This window comes from Tachypleus tridentatus, chromosome 9 (genome assembly GCF_004210375.1).
Source record: "Tachypleus tridentatus isolate NWPU-2018 chromosome 9, ASM421037v1, whole genome shotgun sequence".
Classification (NCBI taxonomy): domain Eukaryota; kingdom Metazoa; phylum Arthropoda; class Merostomata; order Xiphosura; family Limulidae; genus Tachypleus; species Tachypleus tridentatus.
The window spans coordinates 16,813,528-16,835,708 of record NC_134833.1 but is presented as its reverse complement, the minus strand read 5'-3'; the positions used below and the strand labels follow the sequence as shown (position 1 = coordinate 16,835,708).

The following is a 22,181-nucleotide window of genomic DNA, read 5'->3' as shown; positions in this document are numbered from 1 at the left end:
AAAACATAATAAATGAGCTACTTCTGAAACTTTAGCTTTCTTTCTAGAATATTGTGAAATGGGTTTTTATTTTAGTATATTTAGTCTGGAGGAATTTAACTTTTAGTTGCCAAATACTTTATAAGATACTTTATACAAAGGAAGTTTTCTTTGCTTTTTGACAGAGATAGGCTGACAAAATACTCAGTGATTTTTTCCAATTATGGTTCGAATCCACTTCATATAAGTAGGAACATAGGTGTATATGCCTGGTTCCATGGCTGCAGCACAAGCACCACCAGTAGATACTAGCCCAACCAAGTACCACGTATCTCCGATAGATGTCACCATTGGTCCACCACTATCTCCCTAAAATATACAAGTTAGACATTAGAAATGTCTGCGATGTTATATAAAAAAATTATTATTAATGTAGCATTATGACCAGTAAGATTTGCAGAAGAGTCCTTACAACAGGACTTAAAATAATAGGGGGTCTAAAACCAAGGTATTCCAGAACAACGACATTATCTAATAATTGAATGCTATGATTTGGGATCCCTCACAGGGATAAAGGTAAGCATACAGATTTACAGTGCTAAAATCAGGGGTTCGATTCCCCTGTGTGGCTTTCCTATCAGAAAAAAAACACTATGGTTTAGAAAAAATATTTTTTTTACTCTAAAATTGTTATGGTTGATCCATTTATACATATACTAATACAGTTGACAATTTAAATCTGAAATTTTGGTTTATTTTTTTAAAGCACCCACTTAATTATTGAACATAAAATCCTTGAGTACCACATTTTGTTTCAAAGTTTGACATGAAGGAGTAATAAAACCAGCTGTATCAAGAGAAGTTGAAATCATGGTAAATGTATTTGACCATCTACTCTGAGTTTCCTGGTGGCTTTGGTCAGATACTGCATGACCTTAACATTAATGGTAATTTTATTAAGGACATGAAATTGACCTTCGTGGAAGCTACAATGGAAAATGGTGAATTGAGCATCAGAGTATAATTTTGGTCATGGGATCTGATGTTCTTGATTACAATAAAGTCAAGAGCCTCATTGGACCCCAAACCATGTATGAATTGTTTCAAAAGCTTTGAACACCATTTCAAAATACGAATATCCACAATATAAATAAAGATACAGTTTTTACTCTGGCATCACAAAATAGTTCTGGTGTTGTTTTTTTTATTTTATTTTTAATACGAATAGCAAATGAAATACGCTTTATTTATTGTAGTTATATAAACATAATTACAAAATGTTTCTGGAAACAGTAAAACGATGGTACCTTGCATGAATCATGGCCTCCTTTGGTGAAACCAGCACACAGCATTGCAGTTTTATCTGTCATTAACAAGTCGTCTTTGTAAATCTGTTTGCAGCTTTTAAAGCTAACCACTGGAACCTCAACTTGCTTTAATTCTTCATGGAAACCGGTACCTAGAATGATATAAGCAGGTATAAAGAAAGACCAGATGTTTGGAACGAAATACAGATTCGCCCTTCATTTCTACTTTAATGAAGAAAGAAATGTATATATTTACAATCACTTATATGTTACTACAAAAACTTTCGGTAGAACATTGAATATTTATACAGTTGTAACCAAAAAATAATTTTTAATGTGTGTTTTAAGTTGCAGTGATGGCTCAAAACCATCTTGTTATAGGCTTAGTTCTCTGTAAAAACGTGATAATTTACCAATATATATTGAAATTTATTTCCGTGACATTTTATATTTTTACAGAAGCAATTAGTTCTGATAATACTTAAATAAACTTGTATAAAAGTAACTGGTAAAAAGAAGCTAGTCCAGAAATGGATGACAAATCCGTGTAGTTACTGGAATATGTAAAAATAGCAGGAGTTTTACAAGTCCAGATAAAAGATTTCTCCATACATTGTTTTAATTGAAAACGGTTGGTAAAAAAAAACAACTATCCAACAGACCATATATCGCAGTCACCCAGCGAGAAACCTATAAGTTTACGGGACTCAATCCTAAAATCTGGTTTTACGAAGTCGGAATTAACTAGAAGTAGTACCGCTATGCACCAGAACCTAATTTCTCATTTAATATTTGAATCATAATGTGGTGTGTAGTTAATTTCCATTATACACTTCTGGTTCTAGTCCATGATTTCTAAAATTATAAATAAAATGTTAAATTTTTCGTATAAATTTTTAAAAATCTGAATTTCTTGAAATCTACCATATGAAATTTTTTTTAAAAAAAAAGTCCTTTTTAGTACTTCGAAAGAATATAAATCTTTATAGCCGGGTAAATTTACAAAAGACCCGGCGTGGCCAGGTGGTTAAGGCACTCAACTCGTAATCCGAGGGTCACGTGTTCGAATTCTTGTAGCACCAAACATGCGTGCCCTTTCAGCTATTGTGACGGTCAATCTCACTGTTCGTTGGTAAAAGAGTTGGTGGATGGTGATGGCTAATTGCCTTCCCTCTAGTCTTGCACTATTAAATTAGAGACTGCTAGCGCAGATAGCCCTCGTGTAGCTTTGCGCTAAATTCAAAACAAAAGCCCACAAGTACAGAAGATCTTAGCACTCGACTTGTAATCCAAGGGTCGTGAGTTCGAGTTCCCGTCGTACCAAACATGCTCGCTCTTTCAACCGTGAGAGCGTTATAAAGTCACGGTCAATCCCATTATTCGTTGTTAAAAGAGTTGGCGATGGGTAGTGGTGACTAGCTGCCTTCCCTCCAGTCTTACACTGCTAAATTGGGGATGGCTAGTGCAGATAGTCCTCGGGTAGCTTTGCGCGAAATTCAAAACAAACCAAATAGAATATCTTACCACGTGTTTCACCCCAACCAGTGACGTGACAGAAAGTACCAGGTTTGATTCTAAGACTTCTTCGAGGTAAACACACAGGCTGGATATAATCTGAGATTGTGACTTTGGCATTTAACTTGACAAGGGCAATGTCATTTTCTTTTCGATTTTCATGATCCTACTCGGAAATGATACAAACTAGTAAAATAAAACACATCATAATATTTCATTTCAAAAAATTTACTGAAACACGCAAATAATTTCTATGAAAAAATGAATTAGTCTTTTAAAGTATTTGGATATTTTTTTACACTGTTACGTAATGGTAACTGCCAAGCTGGAAAAATGTATTCTTTAACAACATGAATTACTGTTTTCTGTTTAAAACCCCTTGTAGGTTTGGGTACTCGACTCCAAATTGTGGGTTCGAATCCCTGTCACACTAAGCATGTTAGTTCTTCCAGCAGTGAGGACGTAACCGACACGATCAATTCCACTTTTCCTTGATAAAGAAGTTTACAGTGAATGGTGGTAACGAGCTGTCTTCCATCTAGTCTTGCTCTGTTAAGTTAAGGACGGCTAGAGCAGATAGCCCTCGTGTAGCGTTGCGCGGAATTTCAAACGACGTTGCAAAATCATTTGAAACAAATAATATACAAAACTTTAAGTTCATGAACACTAAAGTTTTGCGACATCTGTTGCAGATGTCGTATTTTATAAACATAAAATTATTAATCGTAATGTGTAAATTATGAACAAGTTTGCATTTTTTTTAAATAATGAAATACCTAATGAACTTTTATCAACTCTAGAATCCGTGGAATAAATGTTTATCTGTGAAATCGTGAACTAATTAAAATTTCCGTAAAAGTGATTTTAGGAACCCTTTTATATATTTATTGAAATCGTGTTCTGTTAAAGTATGTATGTACTTAATGCACAAATTATTAACAAACAAAATCAATTACATTTTTTATTGTAAATAAGATACGAACATTAAAACTATAAATTATTTTCGAAGTATCTTGTTCGATTCATAGATAATAAAGGTAGCATACGACGTTTAGCCACAAAAGTGGTTTTAACTTCCCATAATATATTCCTTGTAAGATAAGCAGTGAGTTCCCGAACTTACAATGTTAAAGTTAAAGGTTGGATTACCCATATTGGCCATCACGAATAGCTAATTTTGGAATGTTGTATTGACAAGCCACTACCTCATCCAGAAAACAGTGTAAATTATTCACTAGGTTGTGTTTATTTTAATTTCGCACAAAGCTACTCGAGGGCTAGCCGTCCCTAATTTAGCAGTGTAAGACTAGAGGGAAGACAGCTAGTCATCACCACCCACCGCCAACTCTTGGGCTACTCTTTTACCAACGAATAGTGGGATTGACCGTCACATTATAACGCCCCTACGGCTGGAAGAGCGAGCATGTTTGGCGCGACGGGGATGCGAACCCGCAACCCTAAGATTACGAATCACACGCTTGGCCATGCCGGGCCTTATTCACTAGTGTGCTGCAAAAATATCACATGTTGACAAATTACATGTAATTCTTATATTAGTGCAATGTCTGATAGTCGTTATAAACAATATGAGTACATTTGATATCCAACTTTTATTTTCATTATCAATGGAGCTTTCGTAGAGTTCAAAGTAACTTTAAAACCTCATAACAGATCGCAAACCTACACAATGGGCTACTGGGGTTTGCCCGGCTTATGAAAGTAAGACCCGGATGCTAGAGTTGTGAGTTCAGAAAGCTGTTGATTCACCAGGTGACCGAAACGGGTTGTAGAAAATGTTTAACTATTGAAATAGTGTACTTATGCCATGTAACTAAATAATGTACCCACATCGGGTACATTATAAATACGCTCAAAATTCATATTCTATTAAAGAAGCATAACAATAAATTAATAGCCATACAAAAACTCAACATATTTAGAAAACAATATACCCATGTTGATCTAAGAGACAATTACATAAAAAAACACTAAAAATTCAAATTATATTTAAAAAGCACAGCAATAAATTAATAGCTATATGAAAACGTATTCGGAAATTCATAGCCGAAAGTAAAGTTAACAAATCTATTACATACGTAGTTAAGTCGTATATTTCTATCAATGAAAATGTCTTTACAATACGACATTATTTGGAAAAACTTACAGGATCATCAGAGGTCATTGGTAAGTAATCAGGATGGATAAACATTTTGTCAATGTAGCGTCGCTGCTCTGTTTCCTCCTTTTCCAGTTTTCTATGTTTACCAAAGTGTACCGTCCAAAGTGTGTTGTTAAGTCGTCTGGAACAAGTGTTAAATTCCAAAGTTATAAATATCAATCTATAGAGGAAAATATTACGTAACATATTTGGTAAGTGTTGGCATGATATGTATATATGTGCATGCGTGTGATTAAACGTATTAGAGCTACCTTAATTTGAAGATCTAAGTGTACTTATGTATAGGGTGATGCAGAAACTGAGCATTGCCATATTGTGAACTCTCTACTTCAGTATGTACGAGTAATGTTCGACCCTAAGTTTTTATTGTTGTTGTAAGTTTTGTAAAAACATGTTACATTGATCTTGTTATGATATTGTGTTGCCATGTCAACGATACACATTTTGATTAGGTAAGTGTAAGAGCAGGGTGTAAAAGCAAAAAAAAATAATGGTGATGGAAGCTTTGCAACATTATCCCACGTACATACAGAAAAAGGTTTTCTTTATTTGTTCTTGAGTACAATGTGTGTGTTTGTGTTTTTCATACAGCAAAGCCACAAATGGTTATCTGCTCAGCCCACCGAGGGGAATCGAACCCCTGATTTTAGCGTTGTAAATCCGCAGACATACCGCTGTACTAGCGGGGGGCTCATGAGTACAAAGTGAAGCGATTTAAGAAGAATTGCTATAAATACGTAACCTGAATAGTAACGAGTGCCCTAGGTGTATTATGTGATATATTTACAATAAGAAAAAAGGCCAGAAGCTTCCCAGATTGATGAGTGAGTCTAATAAATCTTTCCCACCTTTTAAAACAGTGAGCAGCTGTGAGAGCCCATTGCTCGTCAATCAGAACTGCTCCACATGTGTGACCATATGGTTCTTCTTTTGGCAACCTGAGAGAACCCTGCCAAGGCCAACTTCCTGGAACAGCTGGTTTTCCTCCAACAATTCGATCATTTCCCAGGACAGGCGATATGTGGGGTCTCCCGCACTTTTCTAGACGTTGCAGAGGATATCCTTGAACAAAAACAAATATGTTGGCATACAAAGTGAAAAACATTACGAGTGACAAACCATAAATTATCTTGTAGAATCTGATCAGTGTTAAAAAGGCAGTGATGTTCTAATTAAATGTTGTATTCAAATTCGTGATGTTAGAAAAACACGTGTTTATGTGTTGTTTTTGGTTTTTCTTACAGCAAAGTTACATTGGGCTATCTGCTGAGTTCACCAAGGGAAATCAAACCCCTTATTTTAGCGTTGTAAATCCAGAAATTTACTAACTTTACTACCGGGGAACAGAAAAACACGTAGGTTCAAGAAGTGTTGATAGAAATGAAACAGAAACCATATAACCCGAGCGCTTTCGAAAGGTGGACCTTTTTTCTTCAGGGGCATTGAAATGTCACATCTACAAACTGCAGTATCTGTGATAAACAATATGTTAGACAATAGCACAATAAAAAGATTTTACATGATACTAACAGTATATAAATGATTAAAACATTCTACCCCTATTATCATAAAAAATTATTCAGTACATTGAAGATTGAAAGTTCTTACCAAAACCAGATATTATCTGACTTTAAATAATTCTTAACCTAAAGGTAAACTAATAAGGTCGAAACGTTGTTCTGTGTTTTAGTTTAATTAAAGTTTTAATAGCCATATCAGCCATCTTGAGAATACATTAACTTTAAGTGGGTTTCTCGTCATCACGAATTTAAATAATTTTGTCACAAATGTAAAAATAATAAATTATACGTCATATTTTGGTTTTCTTTTCTATAAGTGTGTAAACACTCTAACATACCGCACGATTCTTCGTCACTTCCGTCACCGCAATCATCTTTCGTGTCACAAACGTAGTCACGTGACACGCAATAACCATTTCGACACGTTAGCTCACGAACATCACAAGGCACTGTTGGAATCGAAAGGAAAAAATAACCATTATTATGGTCTATATCAGCTTCGATAAGCTCGTGGATCGTCAGAATTAATGAAAAGGTTGCGAATATACATTTAAATCGTGTGTTGTTGTTGTTTTGAATTAAGCACAAAGCTGCACAATGGGCTATCTGTGCTCCGCCCACAGGTATCGAAACCCGGTTTTAGCGTTGTAATTCCGCTGACATACCGCTGAGTCACTGAGGGCAAAAGCGTGTGTGTGTTTTCTTATAGCAAAGCCACCTCGGGCTATCTGCTGAGCCCACCGAGAGGAACTGAACCCCTGATTTTAGCGTTGTATATCCGTAGACTTAGCGCTGTACTAGCGGGAGGCATACATTTAAAATAGACAAGCACTTAAGGCCTGTACACGGAACGACTAAATGAGAGGATCCTAATTTGTGAGATCAAAAGCCAGCACATATTGTGAGAAGCACAATTGGCATGCAATGTATGCTAATGCTATGGGGGTGTGGGAAAATGACCCCAAAAATTTGTAAAAACAAACAAACAACTGTTTAGTTTGTTTGTTTTTAATTTCGCGCAAAACGACACGAGAGTTACTGCACTAGCCGTCCCTAATTTAGCAGTGTAAGACTAGAGGAAAAGCAGCTATTCATCATCACCCACTATCAATTCTTGGGTTACTCTTTTAGCAACGAATCGTGAGATTGGCCGTCACATTATTGGTCTTTTAAAGAATAATTGAAAGATCACGTAAATATGTCTTACATTAATAGTCACTAAAAACTTTAACGGCATAAAAATAATTTAAAAAGAAATGGATACTTCATATAAACTTATCGTTTAACTTATATTTGAATCAAAATTAAAGAACATGCCTGGAGCGTCAATTTCTTGAAATGAAAGTTTAAACCCTGGGAAACTTCGGAAATTATTACTGTAAAAGGTAATATGAAGCGCAGGACCAGAGGATTTTCGTGGACGAGGCAAAGAAAAGCCACAAAATCGATCAATCAAAGGTGATGTCTTGGAATGCCCGTCAAAAATCATTAAAGCGTCGAAAACACACTGTATAGAGAATTCTACTAGAAATTCCTCGAACGTCAACTGGATGAGCTAAAAATTCGAATTTTGAAAAAAAATGCTTTAAATGGAGGTTTTCACATATAAAAATAAAGTTTATTTAAACTTAAATTATGTATGTTTTGTATCCATGTTTCTTATTCAAGTTAATATTGTGATTGCATTATTCTAATTCGATAATTATTTTAATATCATAAAAAAATGTTAAATAACTATTAGTAATAATTTAGAAATAAAAACAATAAGTTACCTTTGTAGGTGGAGCTAAGATAGTCCAAGAGCAAGTGAGATTGAATGGGTAGCGAGTAAATCCATCATAACCTGGACTTGTAATGATGCCTTCAGGCTCAGTTAGTACTTTCGGTTGGTTAGCCCCACAAGAGATATATTCCTCGCTACACTCTAAGAGGCAAGATAAATAATTTAGAATTTTGGCACAGAGGTTAACAAATGACTTTCTGCACATTCCAATCCTCTGTTTTGAGTTGATAGACGAATGGCGCCCACCGTCAGCTCTTAGGCTACCATTAATCGAATATTAGGATTTGACTGTTAATCTTATAGCACCATTAACAAACCCAAATTGTTCATTCATTTTTGCGACAATAAAACGTGAACCATGAATTTTTGGATTCACAATCCGAACACCTTAAATACTAAAGCATTCTAGTCCTGTTAAAAAGCAAAGTGTCCAAACATCTAAATGTAATGATATTTTATTTAATACAGTGGAACCGAATATAATATAAAATATTTTGTATTGCTTGCTTAATACTTTAACTGCGAATAAAGTTTAGACTGTGTAACCAGTTAAAGTTACAAGGACTTATGACTTCCATTTTTAGATTCATTTTGCCAAATATAATTACAACAATAATCGAAAAGAGATGCAGTATACACATTTAAAACATTTTCTCTTAGAACTTTGTGTTTTGAGACCTAATTAAGAGAAATATGTCCGTAATTTAATTTTTATTTCTAGTTCTAATGCACAGAAATGAACTAATACTTAACAGACAGCAACTATAGCTTTGTGTTATTACTGATAGCCTAAATTTGTTTGTCATTATTAGGCATATATAAATTCAATACGTTAATTACATAATCATTTATGAGATTCAAACGATGATGAAAACTAGAAACTTTTAGTTTTTAGTTTCATTTATATGAAGGGCACAAATATGTACTGGGAAATATTCTATATAATAATGATGAACTAATATTATAATTGTATTCAATTTTTAATCAAAATAATATATAATTCGTACCTGTATTGTCACTGAAAGCAACTAGTAGTAAAACAATTTCGAGTTTAACCACTTGCATTTTCAGACAATGAAAAGATTCGTAAAAACTCCACTACAGGTAAAGTAAGCTAACTTTGTTCGAATACATATTTTACTTTTACATTTGAGTAGGCTAGAATTTCTTTTTTTTTTTTTTTTTTTTTTACGATAAGGTCGATAAAGATGGTTTTCATATCATGAAAAGATCCTGTTTAGTATAATTACTATTAAACCACGTGGAAAACTTCTCACGGTATGATATACAAATATTCTATAAGATAATAAATATCTTGATCATTCTATGACCTTTAGAAACAAAATTAAACGTGCCCAATAGAGTAAATTGGAAGAGGCGTCCATCAATTAGTCTGAATTCGTGTTTAAAGTGTTATTGCAAGCAGTTTTTTTTATTTCGTTTAAAGCTACACGATGGCTATTTAGCAGTTTAAAACCAGAGGGAAAGCAACTAGTCATCATCACTCACCGACAACTTTTAGGCTACTATTTTACCAACGAATGCTGGGATTGACCACATATTATAACGCCTCCATGGTTGAAAGGGAGAACATGTTTGATATGACGGAGATTAGAGCCTGTGACCCTCGGATGACGAGTCTAATGGCCTAAAGATAAAGGATATTTTAATCAAAAGTTATAATAAAAAAAATTTAGAAAGAAAAAATATGTGACAGAGAACAAAATTTTTCGTGGATATTTTATTTCAATGTTTACTTAAAATTTAGGTATTTGGGCTGATTTTCTACTGTGTACATATTCAAAAGTTGCCAGATTTTTTAAGGATAAGTAACTTTATTTTTCAATTTTATTATGAGTACTACTGAAAGAAAGTAAACAAATGCACAACAGTTTGTTTACTTAATTAACATGTCCCCGCTGGTACACACCAAAACACACACAGACACATACTGTTTAATTACCTTTGCATTCTTAAGTGCGAAACATACCACAAACATAGATGCTGTAGAGAAGCCAAATAACTTTTCAATAAGGTTAACTTATTGCTTTAGATTAGCTGTAGTATGTGATACATACCAGGTGTGTTTAGGTTTAACAGCGTAAACTGATTATTGAATGTGGATAGCTTACAGTTGACCTGGCTACTCATTGCTATACGTCGTTCTACTTTGGTCTCATTTAAAGAATTCCAAAGAAAATGACCATTTCAGAATTATGCTTATTAGTACATTTATGTAATTTCTGTAGGTTTCCAGCTACGTAGTGGGTTTTGTGACAACTGGAGGATCAATATCCTCCTTTTTACTGATAAAACAACTAGTACCGCCAGTGCTCGTGCACTTTAGAGTATATGCGTGTGTGTTTTTTCTTATAGCAAAGCCACATTGGGCTATCTGCTGAGTCCATCGAGGGGTATCGAACTGTTGATTTTAGCATTGTAAATCCGAAGACTTACCGCTGTACCAGGGGAAGGAGGGCTGGAAGATATGATGCTTTGTTTTCAGTATATAATAATTGTACTCTCCCAGTATTATTCAAATTTTCTTTATAATTTAATTCAGAACTTCTGGAAAAAGGAGCCCACTTTAATCTAGAAAATATTTTATTGTGTTTTAGTACAATCATCACTTTGCCTTTAAAATGAAATAAAAGTTCGTTTTTCGCTTTGTTTTTGTCTTTCATTTGGTTTCTTTCTTCAAACTGCGTCAGAAAATAAATTTAGGAAAATTCTGTACAGCATTTCCCAAGACCCTTCTTTATTTGTTTTTTTTCTTCTTATGCATCAGAGAATATCGTATGTTGTTTTAATATTAAACAGAGATAGGGAGGACGGCATGGCCAAGTGTGTTAAGGCGTTGGACTCGTAATCCGAGGGTCGCGGGTTCGAATCCCCGTCGCACCAAACTTGCTTGCCCTTGCAGCCGTGGGGGCGTTATATAAACAGTCAATCCTACTATTTGTTGGTAAAAAGTAGCCCAAGAGTTGGCGGTGGGTGGTGATGACTAGCTGCCTTCCCTCTAGTCTTACACCGCTAAATTAGGGACGGCTAACGCAGATAGCCCTCGAGGAGCTTTGTGCGAAATTCACACACACAAAAAAAAAACAGAAATAGGGGCTAGAGAAAATGTTAGTTTATTCTAGGACTGGTAAATGGTGTCAGCGGAGCTTATGTGAATTATTAATCCTTTAGCATGAGCCTACCATGCAAGAAATACAGAATTCAATCATAGATGGATCATACACAACTAAAATTGGAAGTTGGGTTATCAAAAGAAAAGTTGACGGTTAGCTAGGGTTCAATGACTCCGAGATAAGGCACGGAGACGAATGTTGTTTTTATGAGAAAGGAGGAATGTGGTAGCTTGAATAAATAAACAGCGCTTTTCTAAGACTTGTTGCCAGTTAATCTTTTAATTCACTTGGTGTGCATGATAACGAATCGAAGAAATAGTGGTAAAGACACCACCATATTTATACACGACGGATAAAGACATAAGACATGGTTTAAGTTTTTGTTATTGATTAGTAATAGTTAGAAATATTTTTATCATACAGCAGCGCAACGTGTATGGAGAAGAAAATGCTTTTATTCTAAGAGACTGTCTGAATTTGAAACAAAAAGCTTGGAACCGGACCCGCCATGGCCAAGCGTGTTAAGTCGTTTGACTCGTAATCCGAGGGTGGCTGGTTCGAATCTCGGTCGCACCATACATGCTCGCCCTTTCAGCCGTGGGGGTATTATAATATGCGGTCAATCCCACTATTCGGTGATAAAAGAGTAGCCCAAGAGTTGACGGTGGGTGGTGATGACTAGCTGCCTTCCCTCTAGTCTTACACTGCAAAATTAAGGACGGCTAGAGCAGATAGCCCTCGAGTAGCTTTGCGCAAATTTCAAAACAAACAAACAAACCTTGGAATAGGTATTAGAAAATTTATTTTCCTAACAAAATGTTTTAACAGATCTGTCTACATTATATTTGAAAGTGATTTCTTGATAATAAAAAAAATATTTGTTGGTTTTATAATAAACTTTGTGTTGCTTTTTTTTGCAATAATAGTATTAACAGTTTCTTTATTAACATTTTGAGCAACTATATAAACATGGTAGAGAACCAGTGGGTTCATGGCATATATTTACGTGTCTGGTTTATTGTAAATAGAGGGATCGCTTTACGAAACATTCGGGTTCCCTAAGGGGTTAGATGACACGTTTAACTTTTGGCATCATTTAGAAGTTGATAGGTCAAGAAAATTAGGAGAAGATGTTTTCGGGAAATCTAGTTTTTTTTCCCAAAGGTTGGAGTAAATTTTTTTAATTTGCGCAATTTTCGGAACAGAGACGATTAGTTTGGTATCACTTAGCAGTCAATGTGGCATGAGGTTTAGGAGAAGTTAGGTGAAACACAAACACTGAATTTTATTATACGGATTTTTTTTTCAAATTATCTGTTAATACAAAAAGTTTAATATGTGGAAAATCCTCATCAAAGTATAAAAATCTTCAGCAGTACGTTTTATTTTTAATGTTTATAAATGTAAATTATCTGTAATATGCCCTACTTATTTTAATATATTTCTTTAAATATATTAGAATAACAAGAGGTGCATTGTAGTTTTATTGGCAAAAAAATAAATTGTTGATAGTTAGAGCTGTGACATATAAGTATCTGCAATAAGGAAAATCCTTTACCAAGTATATATCTATTTTGGTAAGTCTGAAAGGAAACTATTATATTTTCGTTTATTCAAAATTAAAATAACATCATATTTGACTAGGAATTATTCTGTGTAAAAAAATAAAAAAATCCCAAACGTAGATGTCGCATGTTTTGGCGCGAATAGGGTGTATGAGGATTATTATTAGGTTTGTGTAGTTTAGTTTAGTGATTTTGTTTTCAACTTAGGAAAATGTCGCAAAAATCAATATTGTAAGTATAAAAAGTTTCACAACTTGACAATTTTTGTTGTTGTTGAGATAAACATTTAATAATTAATTCTACAACGCATTTACTTTTTCTCATGACATGTAAGTATATATAACTAATTAGTAATAAGCATACTTGTTTATTGCATTTACTATATTTTTTCCTAAATTTTATGATTTACTTCGAATTTGTGGAAGTACGTTTAACTGTGATAAAGTTGTAGTTACTAAGTGCGAAATTGTAATATTTATCTAAGAGTAAGAGATCGGTTATAGAATACTTCCACCATTACTAAAGTGTATTTAGACTGCGATATTAAGACTTGTGTTACAGTAAGTTACCGCGTTAGCAATGCTGGTAGTACCACTACCCAGTAGGCCTAGTTTATTAAAGTTGTGCCCAACAGAGGGCTTTGGGCAATTTAACCATATACTTGTTGCCTAGCGACAGCTTTAAAGGTTAAGAGAATGACTATTTTATTTTTTTCATTTCTTTTATCATACTGGAAGTATTAAAAATGATGATGAAAAATGAATTGTGAAGAAGTATATTTGGGTTTTAATAAAATAAATATTTTATGAAATATAAAAAGTCTAACTATTGATACTGTATGAACTTAAAAATTATTTCTGGAATTGAGGTCTTTTGAAAAGAAAATTAGGGATATGTTGTTTAGTATAACAGACCAAGACGTGGAATTTGAAACAAGAGTATAGTATATGTTGTGTATGAGGTTTTGTTATTGGTTTTTGTTTAGTACAAGAGATGAGTATTTATTTATGTAAAAAACACTTATCATATTTGATTTATCACAATTTATTAAATACTTTTTTTATAGCTTTGGGATAACTAATCATATGTGTAAACATATGCTGCCTGTGTTATGGGAAATGGGATTTCTGAGATTGTTATGAGTTTGTTTTCTGAAAATGTTGTGTGATGAAACTAAAAGAAAAAAAAGAACCTGTAGTAAAAATACATACTTGAAAATAAAGTGTATTTTATTTGCAAATACTCTCAAATTCTGAATCAAAGAACACCAGAGAGATCAAGTTGACAATAATGTTATTCGACTTGCCAAGAACTTTCCTCAGTTGCTACAACAACAATTCAAACATAAAACATTTCACATTGAAAAGCTATCTGATGAAAGTTTAAACTAATTTGCACGAACAGCACATGATACCATGTGAGAGAAGCAATTCCATAACTGTAATGGATCAAAGGTATATTTTAGCAAAGGACAAAACTTTATCTCGGTTCCTCAGAACTTAAGTCAGTTACACACGTTATGTAAACAAGCTAATACTTCTGAACTTTTAAATCCAGATTTTCCCATGAATGGTTTATTTGAATGCTAGATTTGAAAGTGCAGAACTATTAACTTGTTTACATAACGTGAAATAGACTTAACCTCTGAGGAACCGAGATAAAGTTTTGTCCTTTGTTAAAATATATATTTGACCAGTTATGGAATGGCTTCTCTCACATGGTATCATGTGCTGTTTGTGTAAATTATTTTAAACTTTTATCATTTAGGAGAAAACAATAAAAAAAAATTAAGACTTTCATAGCTTAAATTTTGAGAATCGGTTATCTTTGTTTTTGCAACCTGCTTGATAATTATTTTGAATGTAGTGATGAGACTCCTGTATTATCATTTTGTTGGTGAACACACTCTGGAATAGTCTTATATCTTTCATACAACTTTTCATTGCAACTTCATATTTATTTCTAATAGACTGCTACTGCTCTTTTTGGGATTGAAGCATCATATTTGAAAATGAATGAAATATTAACCTACTAAAGAAACAAAGCAGGGATGCTCCTCATGAAAATTCAGTCCTACACCTACTTTTAATTCATTTTTAATTTAACCAAATTATAATAGTTTTTTTGACTAAACTGTCATGTGATAATTTTCAGACCAAAGCTTTTAACTGAAATGTGAAATTTTAAAATACACTCAAACCTATCTTAGGTGGAATTGCACATGACCAAGTAAAACTTCTGGCTTGGAACATGGATTTCCTTAATTATATGTAATTATTGAGCAGAACAGTATATTTGCTTGGCTCAAGGGAAGTAAGACATTTATGAATAAAGTTATTATACTGTTTATGCTGTATCTATTAGAATAAGAACAAATTCAGACATTCAAAATATACATAAGTACACAAAATCTTAAATTTATTTGATGAAAGTGTCCAATTTCAACTGTTTCATTTTTTTTAATGAGCTTTCTCATGTGGTTAAAAGAGAATAAAATTTTCTATGGCCTTTTCATGAAGTTCATTTTCCCCCTTCATTTTTGCATACATTTTGATAACGTTAACACTTGTGATGAAGTAGGAATTTCTATTTCCTCACTATCTTTTCCATTTTGTTCATCTTCTGAATCTCTCATACTGTTACCATCCTGTGATTCTGTTATAGATTTTAAATCAGTATCATCAGTTTCTATTACAACATTCTTGTCAATGTTCACAAAATTTTCCACATTTACAAAATCATCTGCATCAATCTTTTCAGAGTTTGGATTTCATTAGAATTGTCATAACAAACTACTTTAAAAAAAATGAGGGTATTGAGTTTTCCCAAAATTTTAAAATTAGCAAAGATAGGAATTCTTCTTTTTTTGTGAGAAGTATTTAAATAGTAGAATTTTCACTTATAAGTCAAATATATTTCTATAAACCATGAATCTAATTTAACTGCAAAAAATAATGACTGGAGAAAAAAAGAACAGAATATGTTTAACCAATACTTACTGTAACAAAATGTCTGAAAATTTATTAATATTTAAACAAATCATTAAATAAATAATAATATCAATACTTAAATAAATTATTAATCAAAAACATTTTTTCTGCCTTACTCAGGTTCTAATTCTACTTGTTGATAGATGAAATAGTTGAAAGATAATTTTCCGTCCATGTTACGCAGGTTCCACCATATAGAGGGCTTTTTGTAGGAGAAATCTTAAGATAATGCTGCAAAATTTTGATAGTTCTGGCTTGTACAGGTTTCCACTCAATGCAGTTTTTGGCTTAGACAGGTTTTACTCTATATAGTTGTGAATTTTTAGCTAATAAAGAGAGTTTGCAACTGTGTGTACAGTTAACAGTGGTGTAATGTAGGTAAGTTCAGACATAACGGGGTTTAAACAGAGAACATAGTACACAAAGAAGTACTAAAAATGTATCTCAGAATGGCTGGTGTGGGTGTTAACACTTTTAGTAATAAAGCAGAGAAGGGCAAAACATTGTTTTCTGCTTTATCAGTAAAAGTTAATAACCATTGCAGCTGTTCTGATATACATTTTTATTTTAAGTGGGTTTCTTCTCATCAAGAAAATTGTCCTAAAATATGTAGTACATAAGAAGCAAGTGAATAATCATATGCGTAAAATAATGAATATTTGAATAGCATATCTGAACTCCAATTGCAGGAGTTTAGAGAGAACTAAAACAAATGGAAGAATAAAAAATTAGGGCATACACTTTTTAATAGCTTAAAAGTTATTTAATTACATGTTAATATGTATAATTAAAAGTGTAGAAGACATTTAAGAATGTGAAATTATTTTCTTGTCTGGCTATATAGTAATATTACTGTTGTCTTTAATGATAAAATTTACAATACCTGCTTTTTATAATCTGTGCAAAGTACACAATTTATTTTTGTCTTTTATTAGTAAACCATTTCTACATATCTTGCAATGGAGAGAGATTCTCAGGTAGAGCAGATGAAAATAAATGGTTGAATTATATAAATATGTATATAAACAGGTAATTTTTAATACAAGTAAAGCTGCAATTGTTACATTATTTTAGCCTTTTTTGTGAAAGAAATCCTTGATTGGACAAAATTTAGATTGCTGTAATCTGATGCCCAGTCCAGTTAGCAGTAATAATAGCCAAGCATTTTGTCAGATTAAAAGGTAATATTGTAAAGATTGGGTCTAGCCTAATTTGTTGTAGGTGTTACAGTTATTAATTATGCTTGGCCAATTCTGAGAGTGAGTTAACTATTATTTTGATTGTATTACTGTTTATAGTTATATTTGTATGAAGATGTATAAGAGTGTGTTGTTCAGAAAGCTTTCTTTTGATATTAAAAATGTTTTGTGTCACATATTGATCTTAAAATTCCTTCAGGTGATCCAAATTAATTGCTTTATAACATTAAAACCTAATTTACACCACATCTTGCTTTCTTTAAAAAACCAACACACAAGTGTAAAATAAATATTTAATTTTTTTTTTGGTGTGGGAGGAGATTTTAAAATCAAAACTTCTTTACAAGCATAATTTGTATGTTATAAATACTGATTTGTTTCTTTTTTCCTTGTTATCCATTGTAGTACCTAAATGAGTGCAATATATTTATGCAAGGTATAAAATTACGGTAAGGAGAATTATATTTTAAATAATGAGATGATTACAAGGTTGTACTCTCATAAGCATGTATGAGGTAAGGCCTGAAGTTCAGATGGCTGTTTATCTCACTCCAGTGAAGTTAGGAAAACAGTTGTCAACAAAGCATTTTTTTTTTATCTTCTCTCCACATTTATAGAAGAAAAAATAAAAGAGAAGTGCAGGATTTACTTGAACTAATTTTTGTGTTAAAATACTATTTATGTGGCATTGTTTAAATATTACGTTCTAAGTCACTGCTAAAAAGAACTTGTTAAATTCTGTCTGCAGTCACGATTATGTGTATATTTTAATACATGTAGTTAACTTTGCACTAATTTTCTTCAAGCAAACTTCTCATTGGACGAGGTCACTTTGGATGTTTTACCAATGGCTCAAAGATTTTACCTTTGTCTAAATTGAAAGAAGATCTTGGCCTGAGACCAACTTTATATACCTGTGCCAGTCTTGGTTGTGGGAGGGTGGGTGGGTTATGCAAAAGTTTGAACATGAATATTGTGGAAAGTAGGCACTTTTGTAATCCAACATCTGTTGTGATAAGGTGGGTTTCAAATCAACTGTTTTGCCTTAGATACTGAATTGATCAGGTTATGGCATGTACGTGAATTATTTAAACAATGATCTTGATGCATCACATGTCCCTACATTTTTTTCTTCTTAATATGAAAATAGATAACCTATGATGTATGCTAAAAAAAAGTTTTGTAGAGTTTTTTTTTAGTTTCTCAACTTGTACCATTTTTACATAGTGTTACATTCAATCTTTTTCACTTAACCATAACGGAGTGATAAGTTTACCTAAAGCTTTCCGTGTTGTAAACGTCACTAAGACAGCAATGAGTGCTCAGTAATTGAACATTTACATTCAACTTGTTGATTATTCTTACATGACACTTGTATAGTTGGAATAATGAAAAATAGTAACACTTGGAAACACTAGCTCTGATTTATTATTTTATGTTAATCAACTACATCAATTACCCTTGAATTAACTTAAAATTATAATGAAAAATTATAGTTGTGTTATTACCTGGCATAGCAGTTTCTATGATAATTAGCTTATCCAGGAGTTAGCTAGTTCTGTTTCAGATTACATATCTTAACCTGCTTTCCACTGCCTTATCACTGTATATGGACATAGCTTCAGAGAAAGTTCAAGCGTATCAAAAGCTCAAAACTTCAGTGGAACTGTATGGAATACCAGTTTCTTTAGCTGTGGTTTTCATGAAAAAACAGAAGTTTGGGTTTTAAATCTGGTTGGAAACTTTGGAACATCTGAGCCTTGTAAACAGTAAAATCTCCCTTGTTATCTTGTGAACAATATCAAGAGATATGTCTAACTTGAAGTAAGAGGTTTCTCTTTTGTAGAAGTGTGCGAAGTTTCTGTTGTCCAAGAACAGAAAGTTTTGCCATTATACTTTGGCTGTTGAAGAAGTCGAGCTCTTTTACTGTTCATTTTATGTCTGGAAAAGTACTGGATAGGTTTCTAGAGGATCATGGAAGTTTTTGAAGGTTATGGACTGCATAATTCTTGTGTGTACACGTGCACAATGTAAAATGTGTACCTCAGTAGAAGTCCAGTAAGATTTGACTGTCATATTGTATATACTATATACACATATATATTTTGCATCCATTAACTTCATGCAAATTTGTTCATATATTATGTGGTTTTTAGTATATAATGAACAGGATTTTTTACAGTGTTACATATAGAATACCTTATGCATGAACAGGTAAAGAAGTTATAGTTTAAGTTAGTACCAAAACTGAAATTTTGTTTAAGGTTTACACACCTATACTTCACATATACGAATGTGTATGTACATAACAGATTGGAGCATTTTGATAAATAACTCCAACATTTGTATGGGTCTTTGAACCCAAGAATTACTGAGGGAATCTCTGTTGACTTTTTAAAACACTTTTCTGGACTATTTAAGCATCACTTCTTGGTTCATGGCATTGTTGACTTCAGATTCCTTAATGAAATAAGTCACAAAATAATGAAAGACACCTACCATGAGTGCTGCAGTTCATTCTGCCTTGTTACTGCTATTGTCATCTGTGTACTTAATGTAAAAAGAATAATTTCAGTTCTTTACACTGAATATTCTAACAAGCAGATTTAAAATTACTCGGTGTAATGTGTGGACACCAGTAGTAGGGAACTGTATAACAATAAAGTGATTTAGAGTTAATATTTTTTGGTACAGGAAATACATTTGTTGCACAACAGTTTTGGTGTTTACTGTAGTGTAATGTAGATGGATTTGAATTTCCTTGCCCACTGTAAGTAATCTACTTGTAAGGTTAAATGTAGGTGTGCTTTAACCTGTTCAGTGCTGAAGACTAGATAACTCGTCCAAGCCGATCGGTAGCACAGTGCCACAGACGAGTTAATTTGTTCTTAATAATACCTAACTTCAACGCTAGATGCCAGCACCATACATAAAATGTGACCTACTTACAAATTGTTTCACTTTTGATCAAAAATAGCATCATGAAAAAAGTTACAAAATAAAGAAACATTAGAGTTGTATTTTGAATGTGGTTCGCAGTTGCTTTAGCAGCTTAAATACTTGGCAGTCAACAGGTTAAGAAGAATAACCATTAATGCAAACTAGTTTATTCCCCTGAACTGTGTTTAGTCAGCAGGTGGAAACATAATTTTCATCATTAATTGTGAATTTCACTGAAAATAATGATTAAAATTAAAAATTATTCTATTATTTGGTTTACTTTTTTTGGAAAATGTAACTTAATAACAAAGAAAAACATGAATGTAGTGATAGGAAGTGTCCTGTATTGGTAAAAGCAAATGTTACCTTTAAGTGCTACCATTTGTGGGCATATCTGTAAACACTGGAAGAAAAGTTACAAGCCCTTACAACTCTGCTGTGTACCAGCATAGTACATAAACAGGGTATCTGATTTCTCTCTTCAACTTCGTAATTCTCTCAACGATCAGATGTCACACTGAACTTCTAACGTAAACAAACATTATACACAAAAAACTGTTCTTCCATCTCTAAGTAAGACACGTTCTTCACTGGATATAAATCTTTTTTAATTGTTTCATTTGTGCTAAATACTTTATACTTTCTCTTGTTATGCTTTTTATGTTCAAATTGTTTAGTTATGCATTACAAATTATGTCACATTTCTGTTATAATTAACACTGTGTTTGTTCTGTGTATCTCCAGATTATTGATGACTGAGTTTTTAAGGTTCCGAAATATTTCACAAATGCTTCCTGTTATTGTGTTCATGTTTTGCTTGTTATTAAAAACATTACTCTGGTAAATTACTGTATGGTGCATCTTTCATCTGATATTTTTTTGTTAGAGTTTAACTTGTTATAAAAGTTAAGTATGTAATGTATGATGTGGAAAAGTTGAATATAGTACGTTATTGAAGCCAAAAGGATGTAGGCATATTAGTGGATATTTCTTAATTTGAGTATTTAAGTAATATCAGCTTTATTTTGTAAATTCGTTACTGTGTTGTTGCTTTAGAAACTTTATACAAAAAAAGGTAAATTTTTAATTCTTTCTTCAGAAATTTCTTTAAATCACAACCTCAGCAGAGCTGTAACGACACTAAAAAAGTCAAAATCACAAAGTAAAGAGAAAGCACCAAAGAAAAAGAGTGGAAATAAGAAGACAAGTAGCAGGTAGGAAATACAAGTCTGAATTACATAGTGGAAGAGGTTTGAAGTTCTTTTATATCAACTTAAACAATGGAACATATTGTATTCTAGAGCTAACGTAGGGCTTAAAATAATTTAGACATTATTATATTTATTCTTCTGTTATCATTAAATTAATGTAGTGAGATAACTGTTAAAGATATTAAAAAAAAAACTTCAATGTAAATTAGTTGTTACTTAGAATGGGCTAAAATAATTTTAAATTTTTACTTCGCTGTTAGTTCTTCAACTAAGGTACAGAGTGATTCAGTGGATAAAAGAGAAGCAGAAATCTCGATAGAAGAACAGAACGACTCCGTAGAATGTGATGAAGATGAACATCCTGTAAAAAGTTCTGCTAGGAAAAGACTAAATCGACTCGTTGACAGTGAAGACGAGGAAGAAGTAAGCGACAAAAGTCCTAGGAAATCCAGATATTCCTCCAGTGAAAAAGAAGAAATATTTTCCAGTGAAGATAAAACAGGAATGGATAATGTGAGCATGAAAGTTTGTATTTAAAGTAGATGACACTAGCATGTTTTAACCAACATTACAGGAATGATTTTGTAACTACGGTTGGCTCACTGTCTCGTTGTTTATGATGTGCTCGCAGTTTAGGTCTTCTGTGAAGTGGAAAATGTTATTAACCTAACCTACTGAAATTAAGACAGTTTTTAAAATAATTGTCCTTGTTGTAAACTTTTGACCAAAATTATTTGACGTAAAGTAAAGAGTGAGTTAACAAAAGAAAAGTTGAAATGGTACTGATTTAGTAAACAGCTGTATTTATTAATAAAATAACCAGTTAGAAATAACAGGTTCTATAGCAAGTCACTGCTGT

At 32.8% G+C, this 22,181-nt stretch overlaps 2 protein-coding genes across 2 annotated transcripts in view; one reads left to right on the top strand and one right to left on the bottom strand.

Annotated features, from left to right (window-relative positions):
- Positions 1–169: 169 nt before the first annotated feature.
- On the bottom strand, positions 170–9,429 carry LOC143224784 (serine protease 30-like). The gene is made up of 9 exons (XM_076453084.1): positions 9,291–9,429; positions 8,273–8,424; positions 7,818–8,055; positions 6,839–6,949; positions 5,829–6,042; positions 4,966–5,101; positions 2,811–2,967; positions 1,287–1,438; positions 170–348 (listed from the first exon to the last, which is right to left on the bottom strand). Exons 1-9 carry the CDS (start codon positions 9,346–9,348, stop codon positions 184–186), a joined length of 1,383 nt encoding a protein of 460 aa, XP_076309199.1. The 5' UTR covers positions 9,349–9,429; the 3' UTR covers positions 170–183.
- Positions 9,430–13,092: 3,663 nt separating this feature from the next.
- Positions 13,093–22,181, top strand: part of DNAlig1 (DNA ligase 1) — a 42,038-nt gene continuing 32,949 nt past the window's right edge. The window contains 3 exon segments of the mRNA XM_076453077.1: positions 13,093–13,213; positions 21,211–21,325; positions 21,583–21,835. Coding sequence (XP_076309192.1) covers positions 21,827–21,835 — 9 coding nt within the window. The 5' untranslated portion in view covers positions 13,093–13,213; positions 21,211–21,325; positions 21,583–21,826.

Coding starts and splice junctions, on each gene's coding strand:
- LOC143224784 (XM_076453084.1), bottom strand. CDS start 9,348: ATGCAAGTGGTTAAACTCGAAATTGTTTTACTACTAGTTGCTTTCAGT. Junction 8,056..8,272: donor TCTTAGCTCCACCTACAAAG/GTAACTTATTGT, acceptor TCGAATTTTTAG/CTCATCCAGTTGACGTTCGA. Junction 1,439..2,810: donor TGGTTGGGGTGAAACACGTG/GTAAGATATTCT, acceptor ATATCATTCTAG/GTACCGGTTTCCATGAAGAA.